This window comes from Oreochromis aureus, linkage group 6 (assembly GCF_013358895.1).
Source record: "Oreochromis aureus strain Israel breed Guangdong linkage group 6, ZZ_aureus, whole genome shotgun sequence".
Lineage (NCBI taxonomy): Eukaryota > Metazoa > Chordata > Actinopteri > Cichliformes > Cichlidae > Oreochromis > Oreochromis aureus.
Genome location: NC_052947.1, coordinates 7,090,552 through 7,110,330, shown reverse-complemented (window position 1 = coordinate 7,110,330; position 19,779 = coordinate 7,090,552). Strand labels below are relative to the sequence as shown.

The window sequence follows — 19,779 nt, the reverse complement described above, 5'->3', positions numbered from 1 at the left end:
TGCATCCCTACTCCAACACAGCTGAATCAAATGGTTTGATGACCTCTTCAGCATGCCATCAAGTTTGGCAAAGGCCTGATAACAAGACATTCATTTGATTCAGGTGTGTTGGAACAAGGATGAATCTAAAAGCTGCAGGAAAGTAGCTCTCGAGGACTAGGATTGGGCACCCCTGCTCTACAGTAATAGTGTGGGACCTAAAACTGTTGTTTCAAATATATACAGTATCTCTATGCAAAGAAATTCATGCAGCAAACTCATTTCTTTTAAATGTGTTTGAGAAAATTCTGATTGTGATGAGACACAAACTTATGGCCACACTCGAGGTAAGATATATTTCTGTGTGGAGAAATCTGGATTATTGATGGTTTGAATCCTGTGAACATTCCCACTGTCGCCAAAGTGTTTGCTCATAGGGGGTCATATGATTGTTGGGTTTTTCTCTGTATGTATTATTGTGCGATCTACTGTACAATATAAAGCGCCCTGAGGCGACTTCTGTTGTGATCTGGCGCTATATAAATAAAATTGAATTGAATTGAATTGAATTCCTGAATATCTCAGAGCCAATCATTAATAAAATTTCCTCTTTTTAAAACAGCAGCACTTTGAATCAACAAGAAGCCCAGAGTTACATGAAGTTAACATGCAGGATCACATGTTCAGGCTCCACATGTTAAATTAAGTAATTATGTGTATCGTTGATCACACGTATAATATCAGGTGAGTTTTTTTCTTATTTTCTTTTGAATACTTTCTTATCATTTCTGGATGTTTCTGCTTTATGTCATGATGTCACTGACTCTCTGGTCATTTCACTCTCATCCACCTTGTCCTGCTTTCCCACCAGTCAGAGTACTCCATCCTCTTTTCTTTCCTGCTTACCTGTTCACACTCACCTCATTAGTTCCTCTGTATATACACCACATTCAGTCTTTGCCTGTTTATGAATTTGCATTAACTGTGTCTCTGTTATCTGTTCTGACAGGTTTTCTTGTTTGTGCCTTTTTAAAAAGTGTATTTATTTCTGCCTTGTTTGTACTTTGTTTGAGGAACTTTTAGTGCTCGTCAACTTCCCGTTTGTTTATCACACATTTAAGTTTGTTTAGAAGTGTGAAATTTTGGGCCACTCATTTTGGTCGTTCTTACTGGCGCACACATGGAGGACAGCATAGAGAAATATTTGCAAATTTGGTATTTACACTCTTTTGTAGTTAGTGTCCAACATTAAAAGTAAATTCATATTAGACTTTTTGACTTTGTTCAGTCTTCAGTGTCACACAAAAAGCAGTTGTTCAGTTATTGTGAAGGAGTTAAAAAAACACTGAAACTGTCTCAGTCTTTATTACCAGAAAGTACAAACTGAAAAATAAACACAAAAAATAAAAAGCTCAAATTAAAAATTTGTCCAACTGTTTAAAACATCCTGTGAATTCAATACCAGGCTTTAAATCCACCAGCCAGCTGGAGCCTTTCTGTGTAGAGTTTACATGTTCTCTCCACATTTATCTGGTACCTGGAGTATCCTCAGACAGTCCAAAGGAAATTAGGCTGCTGTAAAGGTCCCGGGTCTTTTGTCCAGTGTTTTGTGTTTTTCTTTTGGCCTTACAAGTTCTGTTTTTGTTAAATTTTTGTTAAATATCCTCAGTTTGTTTCTGAAGTTGCTCATGGTTTAGGTTTGCACTGTTGTTTCTTTCTGCTTAGTTTGTTGTTAGTTTAGTCCACTTTGAGTTTTGTCTTGATTCTGTCTCCTTTTGTAATTATAGTTCCTTCACTGAGTTTGTTTTTCCTGCCCTCTTGTGTTCTTTGGTGTATATTAGAAATATCCTGTCTCAGAGTGACGCTGGAAAACTAGTTCATGCATGTGTTACTTCTAGGCTGGACTACTGTAATTCATTATTATCAGGATGGCCTAAAAACTCACTGAAAAGCCTTCAGTTAATCCAAAATGCTGCAGCAAGAGTCCTGACAGGGACTAGAAAGAGAGAGCAGATTTCTCCTGTTTTGGCTTCCCTTCATTGGCTTCCTGTTAAATCCAGAACTGAATTCAAAATCCTGCTCCTCACATACAAGGTCTTAAATAATCAGGCCCCATCTTATCTTAATGACCTTATAGTACAATATCACCCCACTAGAGCACTTCCCTCTCGCACTGCAGGCTTACTTGTTGTTCCTAGAGTATTTAAAAGTAGAATGGGAGGGAGAGCCTTCAGTTTCCCCCCCAGCTTTCCCCCCAATCAGTCAGAGCCCTCAACTCACTACCACCACAGGACTGATGAACATAAACACTTTTACAAACACACTTACAATACTCACCAAAAGACTCAATAACAACGCAAACTTCCACAAATGCACTACAAACTGGACCTTGGAACAATCTGCTTATTTACACACCTCAGTCACATGGTTACTGAACACATCTACATTCTGCTATATTTGCACATTTTACATCTTGCACATGTCTTGGTTTTGTGTTGTCTACAATATCCTGACCATAACTTGAACCTGGTATTCAATACCAGCTGCACAACATCTCACTTTGCTGTAATTGCACATCATCACTTTGTATTATCTCTTGTCCTGTCTTTAGTAGAACCTTTTTATCTTTTTAATCTTATTTAGATTCAGTGAGTTATTATTTATTTTGTAATTTCTAGTTTTATATCTCTTGGAGATATGTTTTTTATATTCATATAAATCCACTATGGGGGGCTTGGGGTGAAGCGGCATTTCGATATGTTGTATACTGTGTATATTGTTGTATTGACAATAAAGACCTTGAATATTGAATCTTTTCAGGCCCCTCCTCTGTGGAACCAGCTTCCAGTTTGGATTCAGGAGACAGACACTATCTCTACTTTTAAGATTAGGCTTAAAACTTTCCTTTTTGCTAAAGCATATAGTTAGGGCTGGACCAGGTGACCCTGAATCCTCCCTTAGTTATGCTGCAATAGGTATATGTTGCTGGGGGATTCCCATGATGCACTGAGTATTTCTTCTTCAGTCACCTTTCTCACTCACTATGTGTTTACACACCTCTCTGCATCGAATCATTACTTATCAGTAAGTAAGTAAGTAAAATTTATTTATATAGCACTTTTTGAGTATTACAAAGTGCTTCGCATGAGAATATAAATGCATATGAAATAAAACAACATATTACACATGAACATTACCCAAATGCCTGTCTAAACAGATGTGTTTTAAGCTGTTTTTAACCTCCTAGGACCTGGCATCCACATATGTGGACATCACATTTTTGGTTGTCTAGACTAAAACACAAAATTTTGCTCTACAAGGGCCTGATATCCACTTACGAGGACATTATACTGCCACTGTTCTATCAACATTAAAACAAATGTCCTCATATGTGGATCTCATTTTTCTCAGAAACAAAAATCAGGTAAAAAAAAAAAATCTGCTAATTCTGTAATTAATTAATTCTGTAATTATAATGTAATTGTTTTTACATTCATCAGGTCCTAATCAGCCCAAAGAGCAAAGAAAAATTTAAAAAGCATGCCATGAAAGAGTTCGGGTCTTAGGAGGTTAAAAGAAGCCACAGAGGTGATGGTGGGTAGTGAGGGAGCTAAACTGTTCCACAATATTGGAGCTAGAGTTTGAAAAGCGCAATCCCCCTTTGTTTTCAAACAGGTCTGTGGAATAGTAAGAAGACCACTATCAGTGGATCTGGCAGATGGCTGGTGCTCCCTCAGCCTGGTTCTACTGGAGGGTTCTTCCTTTTAAAAGGGAGTTTTTCCTTCCCACTGTTGCCAAAGCACGTGCTCATCGGAGGTCATATGACTGTTGTTTGTTTCTCTGTATTTTTCTCTCTTCCACATCGAAAGGATCCAGTGAAAGTAGTTCTGGCATGTGACAAGGATTCCTCCTGGGCGTCTCCTAGGTGAGGTGTACTGGCCGTGTCCAACCAGGAGGAGGCCCTGGATCAGACCCAGGACCTGATGGAGTTCCCCTGGATAAGCTGGAGGAGGTGGCTGTGGAGAGGAGGTCTGAGTTCTCTGCTTAGGCTGCTTCTCCCACAACCTGGCCGCAGATAAATGAAATAAGTAGACTAAATATAACTTTTTATTCTAAAGAATGTGGTTGTTTCCTTGCAGGACACCAGGAGAGATGAGCATATCCAGCCCACATCTGCAGCAACTGTACTTAAGGGAAGTTGGGACAATGTTAAAGACTTTCTTCAAGCAATTGCACTTGGATTAGCTAAATTCATGACAGGCATTCAAGCAGTAATGTCTGGACTGACAACAAAACATACCAAGCTTCTGTGTTTGAGCCAGAGACTGCACTTGTGGATGAACAATACAAACATTTTATCTTTATTATATCAGTAATGTAACTTGCAACAAAAAGTTCTGGGAAGCTTAAACTTAGTTTCAGAATAATTAAATCTGAGACTTGTACAGTTAGCAAAGTGTGATCCATGGTCTGATTTAGATGAGTGAAATCACTGAACAAAGTGAGGAAGCTGATCCACTTTGACATGTCTGTTGTGAAAAGACTTTATTGGATTCCTACATCCAGGTAGGTCTGGATAGCTGTCTCCAAAAGTTGAATCTGTTCATCTGGACGTAGCGTTTTGTGGGAGAAACGTTTCGTCACTCATCCAAGTGACTTCTTTAGTCTCAGCTGACTGCAGGTTTCCAAATCTTATAAACAGTACATTTGCATAATGACTAAAACCAGCCCACACGCTACGTCCAGATGAACAGATTCAACTTTTGGAGATTTACTTTCCTGGATGATGGAGAATGCATCAAGACGTCTGGATAGCTGCTTGTCCCTTAAAAAACAATTCTTCATTTAAAACCTGCATTTTGTATACACTCAGATCTTGGTCTATTATTAAGTGTGATATTTAAAAACAACAACTATACAAAAAAAGAGGAAAACACAGTAACATTTTTCGACTAAACATAACAATATAAGAAATTTTCACCTATTTTAAAAACCACTTAACTACAATTGAGCTTAACTACACTGAGTCTACATAAATATCACATCATCATCATCAACCCGTCTCTTCATCTGGTTTTGTTGACTGTGGAGTACAGTGCACATGAAGACTCTCCTGTTTCCTGACTTCTATCTCTGAAAACAGAGAAGAACATTTCATGATTTGGAGGATATAGCATCAACTGAAATCATTTCCATTAATGGTGAAAAAGAGCAGTAAAAGCAGTGAGTTTGTTTCTTAGACATGAGAGGACAGTCTCTCTCACCTCTTGGCTGCACTGCCTCTGTTAAATCTAACAGCAGTGTACTCAGTAACTTCCTGTTCCTGCATGTGTCTGTGAGGCTGAGCTGCTCTGATGTTGGAGTAGAGAGGATCTGCCTGGTTATTGGAGAAGTGGATGCTGGTATACTGAAGATCATCCTGCTCCTCTGGCTGTCTCTGATCAGGTAAACACTGTATAGGAAAAAGATCTCAGCTACAAATGTGATCAAATGTATTTGAGTTAAAGAACAACAGCAAAGAAGGTTTTGTGAGTCCAACAGGAAGTTTAAAACCACAATGTTGGTTATTTGTACAACACTGATGTGACTGTTTTCACACTGTTCTCTGTTGTTGGCTCTGTCTTCAGATTTAACAGGTTCCTTGGACATCCTCTTTTTTTCTGGTTGGGACAATTAATGATGAACAAAATAATGACATTCATAAACTGTTAAAATCAAACTTTATCTTGTAAACAATAATGTAACAGATCTGCTCACTGAATCCACAGGAAGACAGAGAAGAATATGACAGGCAGGAGAACAGCAGCAGTTACTCCAGCAGCTTCTAATGTTCCTGCTCCTGTGGAAACAAAGATCCAAATAAAACACTGACAGTTAAGTTAGCATTACAACAACTGAGCACAGAGTCGATTCAGGCACGACATCAAGTTAAGCCACAACATTGTAGAATAAATGTTACTGTGCCTGAATTTTAGATAATTGTACTCTTTGTAAAACTGCACAAGAACTTGTTCATGCATGAATAGTCAGTAAAATAAGCTACTGTAAGACTTGAGTTCACTGAAACTCAAGTAATGCTTTCCTTATTTTATGACCTCAGTTACCTGATTGTAACATGAAGTAGAGTTACTGCAGGTTAGAACAGTTAAAGCGGTGCTCTGATCACTGATGTACTGGCATATAGTCAGAGTTAGACAACTTAGATTAGTCCTTCAGCACAATGAGTTAACTGGTGCCATCCCAGCATTGAAAATTTGAGCACTTAATGAACAAAGTTTTAGGAAGACAAATCCTCCTCCAGACTCCTGCTACACCACTGCTGGTGTCAGAAGTTCATGTGAGAAAAACAGAAACATTACAATTAAATGTGAAGTTAAACCAGCATCACTTCCTGAGTACAGAAAGTAACACGTCTGTAGAGTCATATATCATATGTCAACAACTGCTACAAAACTCATTCCCAGTACAGAACAGTACTGCTGCAGTTTCAGCAGCTTTCAATTGTAACTTTGTCTACATGTTTAACTTCTACTATTAACTGTTAACCTCTGAGCTCATGCAGTGAGGAGGATACTTTGTGAAGAAAGGCCATCAGTCAAGTGGAAGTTAAAGTCAAACACTGCCAGAAGAACCCAACAATGCAGCCAAAGCTCCTCCTCAGAGCAACAGATGTTTTATATACAGAAAAGCAACACAGCAGATTAATATCACCAACAATGAAGAGGACAAAAGTCTAGGATGTAAAATGTGGAGAGTGTGATCTTTGAGGTGACCGAGCAGCTTCCAGCTGTTGGATGAGATATCCTCCTCACTGCCATCATCATTAAATCCACATGAGCCGAATGTCAATGATTACCTGCTGCAACAGTCAGCTGTAAGGTGGAGTTATGAGTCCCTCTGTTGTTGTGGGCCACACAGTAATAACTCCCACTGTGCTCAGGCCTGATGTTGCTGATGGTGAAGTTGTGTCCTGATGTTTTAAGTGAGTCTTCATCCTCTTTGTACCAGGTGTAACTAGCTGCTGGGTTAGCATCGCTGCTACAGGTCAGAGTCACTGAAGTGGCCTCTGTGATTTCACCAGACGGACTCACTGACACAGAGGGAGGCTTTGGAGCATCTGGAGGAGATAATATCAATACAAATTAATGCTAATAACAACATTAAATATAAGTATTGTGACTGCCTGTATATATAAGAAGATCCCCTCATGGTTATTGTGAGTCTTCACAAAATTATGTGAAATGCTGTTTTACATAATTTTGTAGTCATCGTTCCTGTATGTGAGGTAACATGCTGTTATAAAATACAGGAACATCACAGTGATGTCAATCAACAGTAAAAATTGTTCCTTTTTTGTGCACTTGGTGCTTTTTTGTTGCTGTCAAAAAAAGTTCAAACAATATAGACATTTCCATAAAATACAGACAGTTACTGAATGCTTCAGAAGAATTATTAACATATTTTACTGTTAGTTTAGACAGCACTGCACTTCAACTAGGTTAAATATGCAATGAATAATGACATAAGGAATTAAGTGAATCTATTCAAGAGAAGTTAATGTTATTAAAGTTGATTTACTGACATTTCATGTCAATAAAAACAGATTCAAACGTCCTCTTCCCCAGGTCATTCTTAGCTGTACACTTATACTGTGCAGAGTCAGAGGGCAGGATGGGGTTGAAGGAGAGCCACCAAGTTTTTTTCATAATTATAGATTTCATTTCTCAAACTGCAGGTGATGATAAAAATGTGTCAACTGGAGCTAGAAGAATATTCCTCTTATATGTTTGAACCTAAACTGTTGGAAATTCATCAAACAAGAACATGTCTGGAATGTGTCGGAAAAACTGGAATAATGTCTCTGATTGACCAATCATGATGAGAGGTGAGTCTTTAATGTTATTTTTATGGAAAAAATAATATAAGTGATTAATATACTGCATAGGTTGAGCTAAGTGATGAATACATTTGACATGTTCTTTATATTTCATGTTTAAAAAGCACAAATTATTATTCCTCACTGATGTAAGCTGAGTGAGATCCATATAAAGAATAAAGGTTATTTTCTAGAATAAATTCAAAATCATTTTACTTCATAGTTTTTATGTCTGTATCATCACAGTGAAAAAGAAGAATGTAAACTTGTATTTTCTTGGATTGTTCGCAGATGACATTATTTTAATGCTGTCCAAATTAAAGAGCTCAGTTTCCCAGCTACTCAAAACAACAACTCCTTTGGCAACATCTCCGGTTATAAAATTAATGAATCCAAATCGGCCATCCTCTTCTTTAAACATTCTGAAAGAATTAAACCACCTATTCAAACAATGTTCCAAGTTGTCAGAGACAGTCTTACCCATCTAGGTATAAAAATCACTCCAAAAATCAGTGATTTGGTACATGCAAATTACGCTCCAACAATCAGCTCTGTTGTTGACTCATTCAATAGATGGTCAATGCTGCCAATCTCTCTGATTGGACGCGTAAATATTCTCAAGATGAACGTTCTCCCAAAATTTCTCTATCTCTTCCAAGCCATTCAGCCCTCCAGATGACTTCTTCACAAAGGCAAAAACAATATTCATTAAATTCATTTGGAATAACAGACGAGCCAGACTACGCCTTTCATTACTATATCTCCCGTAAGACAGGGGAGGTCTGGGTGTTCCAAACCGCAAATGGTACTACTGGGCTGCCTAGCTCTCTGCGGCCTCATGCTGGTTTTCAACGACAACCTTACCCTGGGTAAATTTAGAAAGGACAAGCACTACTCCCTTACCGCTCAGCACTTACCTGTACTCCGCAAAGTATAAAGATCTGCTGAAAGATACATCGAACCCGTTTCTTAAAAATACCATCCGTGTCTGGTTCGATGCACTCAAGTTTAAAAATGAAATACCAGCACTATCCCAATTCTGGCCTATCTGGGGCAATAAGGCCTTTGAACCCAGTTGGAAAGATTTGGGTTTTAAAATGTGGGCCGTCAGAGGTTTGTGCAAAGTTGCAGACCTATTTGACAAGGACACCCTAATGTGCTTTAATGACTTGACACAGAAATTTGGCATTCCAACTAAACATTTCTTCAAATTTCTTCAAATCAGAAGCTTCATTTCAAAAACTCAAAAATCCCTAACACTGCCCACTCTAAACTCATTAGAGGACATAGCAATAAACCATCAGCTGAAGAAGGGTTTAATATCCCGTTTTTACAGGAACCTCAGAGACGGCTCTCAAACATCCTCAGAAAAAGAAAGACTTGCATGGTGTCAAGACTTCCTCTGTAGAATAACCACAGAGGAATGGCAAAAAGCCTGCTTGAAAGCCCAAACACAATCTATAAACACCCAATTTAAACTAATGCAGTATAAATGTCACGGTTCTGGGTTGGTGTGACCCAGTATTTTGAGTTGTTATGTTTTGGTTTTGAATGATGGATTTTTCCCTGTAATACTGGTGGTGGTGGTGATGATTATGATGATGATAGATTATTATTTGAGTTCCATGTTTCTGTTTATTTGTGGTTAGGATTTGTGTTCTCATGTTGTGTGTGGGTTTAGTTCTATGTGTCATTTTCTGTCTCTCAGTGTCGAGTCTGCATCTCTGTGTAATGTTCTTGTTTCCTGTTTTATTGTGAAGGTCTGCGTCTCATGTGAGTGTGTTCAGTTTTACCTCTGTCTCGTCTTGTTGATTACTCCCAGCTGTGTTCCTCACCTGTGCGTAATCTCCCTGTGTTTCCCTGTGTGTATTTAAGTCACGTCTTCTGTGTTTGTAGTTGCTGGTCCGTCTGTGTATCCACCCTGCTTCATCTGTGTTTCTCTGCTGTCTACCGCCATCTGTTTCTGCTCGCTCTCATTCATGTTCAGGTTCGTGTTCTGTAGTCAGTTTGTTCCCAGTATAGTTCAGTCTTTGTTCCGTTCGCCCGTTGTCCATTTTTATTTTGTGTTTAATAAACCACCCTCTCACCTTCACTACTGCTTGCGATTGGATCCTCCTTTATTATTTCTACACGGCTCATCTCACTCGCCGTGACAATAAATGGCTAATGAGAACATATCTCACCCCAACATTATTAAACAAATTTGACCCCAAAACTCCAGACATGTGTTAAATGTGGGGAAAAAATGCACACTGATGCATTGCATATGGGAATGTTCAGAAATCCAAAAGTTTTGGAAAGAAGTTTTAGATGTAATTGCGCATATTACAAGTGTTAAGCTGAATCCATGTCCTAAACTATGTATCCTAGGGATTTTCCCCACTAATATCCAGCTGAGCAAAGTTCACCAAAAAACCACAATCGTTTGCCTTTTACAGGCAAAATATAGCATAGCCAAATCATGGAGATCCATTACTAGACCACACTTGAGAACTTGGCTGTCGACACTGTCGAAATCCCTTGCTTTGGAGAAACTTACGTCTATGATTAAGGGTAAACATGCTTCCTTTAAAAAAAAAATGTGGGGGAATTTTTTTTTTTTTTTTGTCATTTTTGGAATGTGAGGAGATGATCGATAGTGAACAGATATGACTATACCCATTTAACCTGTATGGGAGACAGTGTTGTGGCTGTTGAAGAGAACCCGGGGGGCTTGCAAGTGCTCGTCTGTTCAATGGAAGGGCAGGAGATGGAGATGTGAAATTAGATGGACTGGAACGGAAGAGGACACAGCTTATTGCTGCAGCCGTTGGGTCGGATGCCTCTCTAACTTGACACCCTTGGACTAAACTCCAGCCCGAAGCCCTGGAATAGCACACTTAAACCTGTTGTCTCACTGTGTTATACCTGTTCTTGGAGCACTGACTGTTCCCTTGTTTTTTGTTTGTTTGTTTTATTTTTTCTTCTGTGTCTTTGTTTTGTAACAATATCTGAATGTATCTACATGGACGAGTATGTATAACTATATGTGTTTTTTCCCACACTGTTCATATACGATGAGCATAGATTATTAATACATTTATTTTTCTCTGTTCTCGTTGTTCAAAAATACTTTTGGAAAGGCCAATAAATCTTTGGAAAAAAAAAACAACTTGTATTTTCTTCCTTATTTTGAGGAATTCAGTAAATGTTTGCTTCCACTGATGATGTTGATACTGTACAGTAATAATGTGAGACATAAAACTGAAGCCATGTTGGTCAAAAATATTTCCATGTGAAGAAATTCATGCAGCAAACTCATTTTCTTTTAAATGTGTTTGAGAAAATGTGATTGTGAGGAGAAACAAACTTATGGCCACACTCGAGGTAAGATATATTTCTGTGTGGAGAAATCTGGATTATTGATGGTTTGAATCCTGTGAACATTCCTGGATATCTCAGAGCCAACCATCAATAAAACTTGCTCTTTTTAAAACAGCAGCACTTTGAATCAACAAGAAGCCCAGAGTTTACATGGAGTTAACATGCAGGATAATATGTTCAGGCTCCACATGTTAGTAAAGTCTGTTGAATAAACTCACACACTGATGGAGAGGGAAACTCCTCGTGTCCTTTTAGAGCACAGGAAATGTTGTCTTCAGGAAATAACAAATACCGAAGAGTAGAAGATGTTTCTCTCAGAGTGACCTGCCCATTCTTCATCCACACATAGGAAGGATGATCAGGCAGACAGCTGCTGTGACATTTCAGCTGTACCTGGGTACCATCCTGTCCGTGCTGTGATGTGATCACCTGCACCTGGAGATCTGCATACATGAGGAAACAACACAAATTCACTTTATGTTCTTAAAATATGTGCAAACTGTATCTGGAAGCAAATAATGAATTCAAATAAAATGTTACCTGTGACAGTCAAAGTGACTCCAGGTGAACCAGTATAGCTCCCTCTTTGTTGGTTTGTTATGAATCTGAACTTGTACACAGCTGAGTCGCTCTCTCTCAGCTCTGTGATTCTCAGAGTGCAGTCCTTCTGATTAGAACGATACTCCACTCGTCCTGTGTAGTCTGAGTCTGATTTCAGATCCACAGGTTGATGATCGAATCCTTTAGTAAACCACAGTTTCATTTGAACTTTAGTAATTTGATATTGTGTCCTGGATGGGTATGTGTAGCTGTATTTTATTTCCACTGTTGATCCTTTTACAGCACAGATCTGAGTAGAAGTGTAAGTCACTCCCCAGCCATCCTGACTCTGTACCACTGTAATACAGAGCACATCAGAAACCACAATCACTGTTAAAACCTTCAGTTAACAACGAGTTCAAAGACAAAGAGACATCAAACTGATCAATGACAAGATCACTGATTTATATTCATAGAAATAAATAGTTATGGTATAATTTTTTATTATTTATTATTTCTAGATGTTTCAGCTTGGTGTCATGTCTCATTATCTTTTCTAACAAGCTTTCCTGTTTGTTTGTGTGTTTTTTGCTTTGTATTTTGTTTTATGAACTTTTAGTGAACTATTTGCCATCTTCCTGTCTCTCCATCACACATTTACGTTTGTTTGAAGTGTGAAATTTTGGTCCACTTATTTTGTCATCCTTGTTTTGTTTATCTTCTTATCTTTGAAGAAGATAACAATGAAAAAAAGATCACATCCTCACTTTTTTAGGCTGTTTTTAAACATATATATCACTAAAACAACAAACACAAAACAATATGGCAGATGGCACAAGCATAACAGTGAAGCACTCCTGTCTTGTCTGTGGATCTTTATGTCCAGTACTGCCTCGACTTTTTCTTGATGAGGCTGAACTCCTTGTGCTGAGAGCTTGTCTCCCAAAAACACAATTTCTTGCACTGCAAACCAACATTTGCTCTTGTTGAGCTTAAGTCCATATTTTTGAACCTGCTCAAATATCCTGATCAGTCTCTCCTCTTTTGTTCTTGCATTTACAGCCCCGGATATTTATGTCATCTACATAAACTCAGACACCTTAGAGTCCTTCTATTATATGTCCCATTGGTAGTCTCAGGAAAGAGTATCTGCCAAATGGTTTATTGAAGGTACAGTGTTTGGTGCTGCTTTCATTCAGCTGCTTTCATTCAGCTTTAACCTTGTGAAGTATCTGGTGCCTGCCATTTCACTAAATGTCTTAACATGCTGCTGTGACAACTCACATCCTTGACAAATCTTTATAGCTCCTTCCAACATCAGTTCAGCCTCAAACTTTTCATTAACTCTGTCAAACTTCTCATTATCGCCCAGCTCGTCATAAACAAATGTGTTTTACACTACAATAGCTTGAAGTCCAGCAATTATAATCAGTAACGCTACCTTTCTCGCACTGGCTTGGTTTCAAATCCTACAGCTGGACTCATTGCTTGAAGGCGCGCCAACTCCTGCTGATCTTTCCTGTTAACTTCAAACTGTCTAGCAGTTAATTAGAATTCATATCGTGTTCACAATGTGCCTCTGTTTAGACTTTTATTCCTGGTACTGTGTTGTGTTTATCTCCTTTTCTTTGAAGAATTATTTTTTTCAATCTCTGCCACATGCTGTTATTAATACTTGTTGGCTGGAAGGATAAAACAGTGCCACACAGCCGATTCTAATTCTTGTACATGTTGTTATTTTTTCCCTACCTCTTTCCACATTTTCGCTCACACCTTTAGTCTCTAAACAAGTAGGTAGCCACTTTTTTGCGTGGCGTGGAATTACAACAATTTTGCCACTACAACAGATCTGATCATCACATTTCCTATTGGTGTATCCACAGGGGACAGAAAGGGCTTCTAAAAATATTCATAACACAGACTGTGGTGGCTGGGTGTAGTTTGTGTGAGCCACAAACCACACCCAACCACCACAGGAGGGGAGGGGGAGGGGTGGAGTAGAGAGTTCAGGGGCAGTGCCAGAGGAGTGTGGGTCACTGGGACCAGGAGTGTGTGTGATGAGGAGCAGAGCTGACAGCAGGAGGCTGTAACACAGTGACTGTGAACTGACAAGTAAGTGCTTGTTGCTGAGACAGCATGTGGTTATCACCGAAAGAATAGAGACTCATGTTACACATATTACATGTTAGCACTCTTGCTTCACAACAAGAAGGTCCTGGGTTCAAATCCACAAACTGGTCAGGGCCTTTTTGTGTCAAGTTTACATGTTTACACTGGCTGCCTGTCCGCCAGAGGATAGACTTTAAATTTCTGATGCTGGTCTATAAAGCTCTGAATGTTTTAGGACCAAAATACAGTGATCCCCTGACCCAGTATGAACCTTCCAGATCCCTCAGCTCATCTGGATCTGGTTTTTTTTATCCATATATTTGGAACAAACTCCCAGATAAGCCTCAGATCAGCTGAAACATTCAGTTTACTTAAATCCAGGTTGAAGACTCACCTGTTCTCAGCTGCATTTGAATAAAGCACCAAATCCGCACTGTTTTACTTTTAAGCTTAAATTTCAAAACTTACATTTTAACTACTGATTTTATCTACTGTTCTTTTCTTTTTTTTCCATTTTAAATCATGCTTTTTATTTGTTTTTGTTTTTTAATGTCTCTGTAAAGCACTTTGAATCACCTTGCTGTTGAATTGTGCTATATGAATAAACTTGCCCTGCATTGCCTTGTTCTCCCTGTGCCTCCATGAGTTCTCTGCACTACTCCTGCTTCCTCCCTCAGTCCAAAGACAACCAGTTAGTGGGTTTAGGTTACCTAGTGATTGTAAATTTGCTGATAGGTGTGAGTATGAAAGGCTGCCCGTCTCTCTGTGTTAGCCCTGCAACAGACTGGTGACCTTTTGATAGTGATAGATAGTGCTGCCCTTTGACCCTGAATTGTAGACGTAGAAGACAATGGATGGACGGATATTTACACTCTTTTAATTAGTTTCTAATGTTAAAAGTGAATCTACAGGGTGGGCCATTTATATGGATACAACGTAATAAAATGGGAATGGTTGGTGATATTAAAGTCCTGTTTGTGGCACATTAGTATATGTGAGGGGGCAAACTCCTCAAGATGGGTGGTGACCATGGTGGCCATTTAGAAGTCGGCCATCTTGGATACAACTTTTGTTTTTTCATTAGGAAGATGGCCATGTGACACATCAAACTTATTGGTAATGTCACAAGAAAAACAATGGTGTGCTTGGTTTCAACGTAACTTTATTCTTTCATGAGTTATTTACAAGTTTCTCTTTGTTCACAGCCATTGACAGGGAGCAGGAAAAGCGCAGGGAGCCACCAGCCACCCGCACAGTGCAGAGATGGTCGGAGGAGAGCGAGGAGGCTCTTAAGGATTGTTTTGAGTTGACTGTGTGGGAGGTGATCTGTGACGACCACGGAGAGGACATCGACAGCCTTACTACATGCATTACTGACTATATTAATTTCTGTGTGGATAACACCGTACCTACCAGGACTGTACGGTGTTTCTCCAACAACAAACCTTGGATTACTCCAGAAATTAAAGCTGTCCTCAAGCAGAAGAGGAGGGCCTTCAAATCCAAAGACAAAGAGGAGTTGAAAAGGGTGCAGAGAGAGTTGAGGGGACTGATAAGGAATGGGAAGGACAGCTACAGGCAAAAGATGGAGAACCAGCTTCAGCAAAACAACGTTGGTGAAGTCTGGAGAGGCCTCAGAACCATCTCGGGCCACAAACATCAGAACTCTCTGCCTGGGAGGGATGTGAGGTGGGCAAATGAACTGAATCATTTCTTCAACAGATTTGATTCAGCCATGAGGCAGTCTCCAACATCGGCTGCAGACTCACCCACCCCACTGCTGCTGTTCCACCTCAGACACTTCACACCTCCTCTATTCACCCTGCTCACTCCTCCCAACCCCAACAACAACAGCATCCAATACACACTCAACACAAGGCTCCAGCCTGTCTCTCTCAACCACCCAGGTTAGGAGGGAACTGAGGAGGATTAAAGCCAAGAAGGCAGCGGGTCCAGATGGCATCAGCTCGAGGGTCGTCAGGTCCTGCGCAGACCAACTGTGTGGTGTGATGGAGCACCTCTTCAACCTGAGCCTGAGGCTGGGAAGAGTCCCACAGCTCTGGAAAACTTCCTGTGTTGTACCAGTGCCAAAGACTTCACGCCCCAAGGACCTCAACAGCTACAGGCCGGTGGCTCTGACATCCCACCTGATGAAGACCCTGGAGCAGTTGGTCCTGGCTCAGCTTCGGCGCCTTGTGAGCTCATCACTGGACCCACTTCAGTTTGCCTACCAGCCTGGCATTGGAGTGGATGATGCCGTCATTCACCTCCTACATCGTTCCCTCGCTCACCTGGAGACCGCTGGGAGCACTGTGCGAATCATGTTCTTTGATTTCTCCAGTGCCTTCAACACTATTCTTCCCTCGGTTCTGAAGGACAAGCTGGAGAACTCTGGAGTGGACCACCACCTCTGGTGGACTACTTCACCGACCGACCACAGTATGAGGACTCAGGGCTGTGTGTCGGACAGGGTCGTCTGCAGTACGGGGGCCCCACAGGGAACGGTTCTGGCTCCGTTCCTCTTCACCATCTACACTGCAGACTTCTCCCACAACTCCACCCAGTGCTTCCTGCAGAAGTTCTCTGATGACTCTGCAATAGTCGGCCTCATCACTGATGGGGACGACAAGGAGTACAGAGGACTGACTCAGGACTTTGTGGACTGGTGCCAGCTGAACTACCTCCAGATCAATGCCAGTAAAACCAAGGAGCTGGTGGTAGACTTCCGCAGGCACAAACATCCTCCACTGCAACCACTGAACATCCAAGGTATGGACATTGAGACTGTGGACAGCTACAGGTACCTTGGTGTTCATCTGAACAGCAAACTGGACTGGACTCATAACTCAGATGCCCTCTACAGGAAAGGGCAGAGCAGACTGTACCTGCTGCGGGAGACTCAGGTCGTTTGGGTGGAGGGCCCACTCCTGAAGACCTTCTATGACTCTGTGGTGGCCTCAGCCATCTTTTATGGCGTGGTCTGCTGGGGCGGCAGCATCTCTGCTGGGGACAGGAAGAGACTGAACAGGCTGATCCGAAGGGCCAGCTCTGTTCTAGGATGCCCTCTGGACCCAGTGGAGGTGGTGAGTGACAGGAGAATGGCGGCTAAGCTGTCATCCCTGTTGGACAACATCTCCCACCCCATGCATGAGACTGTGACAGCACTGAGCAGCTCCTTCAGTGGGAGACTGCGGCACCCACGGTGTGGGACGGAGAGATTTCGCAGGTCTTTCCTCCCCACTGCTGTCAGACTCCACAACAAGACTTTAACTGATCAAACACACACATCCACACATGTGCAATAAGACTAAGTGCAATAATCTTTTCTGGCATCGTTGTATTTTTACTCAGTTGTATATAGCATTTGTATTCTATTTTTATCTTATTGTATATTTTATTCTATTTTATTCTACTGTATATAGTATTTTATTTTATTCTATTCTGTACAGCTGTGTACTGTATTTATTCTTATTTTATTTTATTCTAATTTTTGCTTCATAACTTTTGCACTGTCCACTTCCTGCTGTGACAAAACAAATTTCCCACGTGTGGGACTAATAAAGGTTATCTTATCTTATCTTATCTTATCTTGACATGTCGAAGAGGTTAACACGTGAGGAGCAGATCGAAATTGTGTTGATATCTGGTGAACGCAGTAACCGGGTCATTGCAGCAGATTTCAATGCAAGACACCCTACGAGACCACCCATCCCCCATGCTACAGTTAGCAAACTGCTTGCTAAGTTTCGTGAAACTGGTTCAGTGTTGGATTTGCCAAAATGTGGACGCAAGAAAACTGTTATTAATGAAGAAAGATCAGTGGCTGTCCTAGCTTCATTCAGCAAGAGCCCACCATTTATCTGAATGGTGAAGTTAACAAACAAAACCACCATTATTGGTCTGACACTAACCCACATTGGATGGATCTCTCCAAGACTGTTGGAACAACAAAAGTGATGGTTTGGTGTGGTATATGGGGTACAACGATAGTGGGTCCATTCTTCATCAATGGAAACCTCAAGGCCACTGGATATTTGAAATTGCTACATGATGATGCGTTTCCCTCTTTATGCACTGAAGCTGGCACGTTCCCTGAGTTTTTCCAGCAAGATGGTGCACCACCACATTATGGGTGCCAGGTCCGAGCATTCCTAGATGAACAGTTTCCTGGAAAGTGGATTGGTCGTCGTGTGTGAAGATACGAGATGTGCAGCACCTGAAACTACGGATACTGGATGCCTGTGCCAGCATTTCTCCTGTGGTGTTGCTATCAGTGTGTGAAGAGTGGGAGAAGAGGGTTGCATTGACAATCCAACACAATGGGCAGCACACTGAACACATTTTATAAGTGGTCAGAAACTTAACGTAAATAACTCATGAAAGAATAAAGTTACGTTGAAACCAAGCACACCATTGTTTTTCTTGTGACATTACCAATAAGTTTGATGTGTCACATGGCCCTCTTCCTATTGAAAAAACAAAAGTTGTATCCAAGATGGCCGACTTCTAAATGGCCACCATGGTCACCACCCATCTTGAGGAGTTTGCCCCCTCACATATACTAATGTGCCACAAACAGGACTTTAATATCACCAACCATTCCCATTTTATTATGGTGTATCCATATAAATGGCCCAACCTGTATAGTGAGCTTTGACTTTGTTCAGTCTTCAGTTTCACACAAACAGCAGTCGTTTAATTATTGTGAAGGAAAACGTCACAATGTGCTTTTCTTTCCTCTCTGTTCACAGCCGAGTTGTGAAACCAAGAAAAGCAGAACAAACATGCAGACAGTGAGAAAACTCTTTAGAGCAGCTATAGCATAAGGGTAGATAACAACATACAGAGGACAATTCAGATTTATTTGTACAGCAATTTTCAGACACAGAGTGTTTTATAGATTGACAGAAAGACGAATATAAAGACGCATTAGAAACAAGTGAAACGTGTACATGTTTACAGGTCATGACAGAAAAACAAGTAAAATTAAAGTTGTTTCCATGTTCACAGATGTCTAGTCATTTATTATATGTAGTTGCCACAAATACATGTCGTTTCCATTTCGACTTTTTTAAAAGTAATGTTTAGTCTACAGAAACTTTTGGTCACAATAAAAAATAAATAAATAAAAATAGAAAAATCCATAACCTGGAATTTGGACCCACAGCATCCAGGAAAATGTTGATTTTTCACAAAACCAACGTTTTTAATCCTAATTTTTTGCTCTCAACTCTGATTTTAAGCCTGATTTTAAAGACTTAATTCAACTTTTCTACATTTGTCTTTTACAACAGTGAATGTAAATGTCGACACACAGTACCTGACCCAGAGAGAACGACGACAACAAATCCTCTCACTGCTGTATTTAATCTCATAGCTGCTCCTCTCATCTGTCTGTGTGACTTCAGAGACAATAAAACACGTCAGCAGGTAAATAATGTATCCAGGAATCAGACCCATCAAAGAACAGTTCTACTTACAAATGTGAAGGACGTTGTCTAAAGATTTCTTTTGCTGTGGTCTGCAGGCAGATAAAGGAAGTGTTTAAATATACCAGCTTCCTTCCTGTTCACAGTAGGATAAATGCAAGTGAACACAGAAGTTAAAATTACTATTAATCCACTTTGATTATCTTCACTTGTTCAATTAAAAAATAAAGATAATGTTATTCTCAGCATGTGCTCTTTTTTCTTTAAGTTGTATGAACTGATTCTTCTGTGGCGCTGAAATGGATCAGTGCAAAGAGCATTGGTGGGATGATGGATGCAGACAGTGGAGTCCTCAGTACTGAAGCAGCAACACTAAAGTCTCACCACTGGGGGAAACTGAAACATCACAAACTGAAAGAAAAAAATAGAAAACATTTTATGGTTGGTTGATTTTTTAAAAAGCAAACAAATTTCTCTGATCTT

At 40.2% G+C, this 19,779-nt stretch overlaps 1 protein-coding gene and 1 long non-coding RNA gene across 2 annotated transcripts; one reads left to right on the top strand and one right to left on the bottom strand.

Annotated features, from left to right (window-relative positions):
- Positions 1-128: 128 nt before the first annotated feature.
- Positions 129-3,995, top strand: LOC120440808. Its single transcript, XR_005613533.1, has 3 exons — positions 129-326; positions 602-723; positions 3,849-3,995. It is a non-coding gene; the product is annotated as an uncharacterized LOC120440808 (long non-coding RNA).
- Positions 3,996-5,574: 1,579 nt separating this feature from the next.
- On the bottom strand, positions 5,575-19,400 carry LOC120440451 (B-cell receptor CD22-like). Its single transcript, XM_039612977.1, has 7 exons — positions 19,348-19,400; positions 19,188-19,269; positions 11,759-12,115; positions 11,437-11,661; positions 6,836-7,096; positions 5,737-5,818; positions 5,575-5,639 (listed from the first exon to the last, which is right to left on the bottom strand). The coding sequence occupies exons 2-7, from the start codon at positions 19,255-19,257 to the stop codon at positions 5,609-5,611; spliced, it is 1,026 nt and encodes a 341-aa protein (XP_039468911.1). The 5' UTR covers positions 19,258-19,269; positions 19,348-19,400; the 3' UTR covers positions 5,575-5,608.
- Positions 19,401-19,779: the final 379 nt, after the last annotated feature.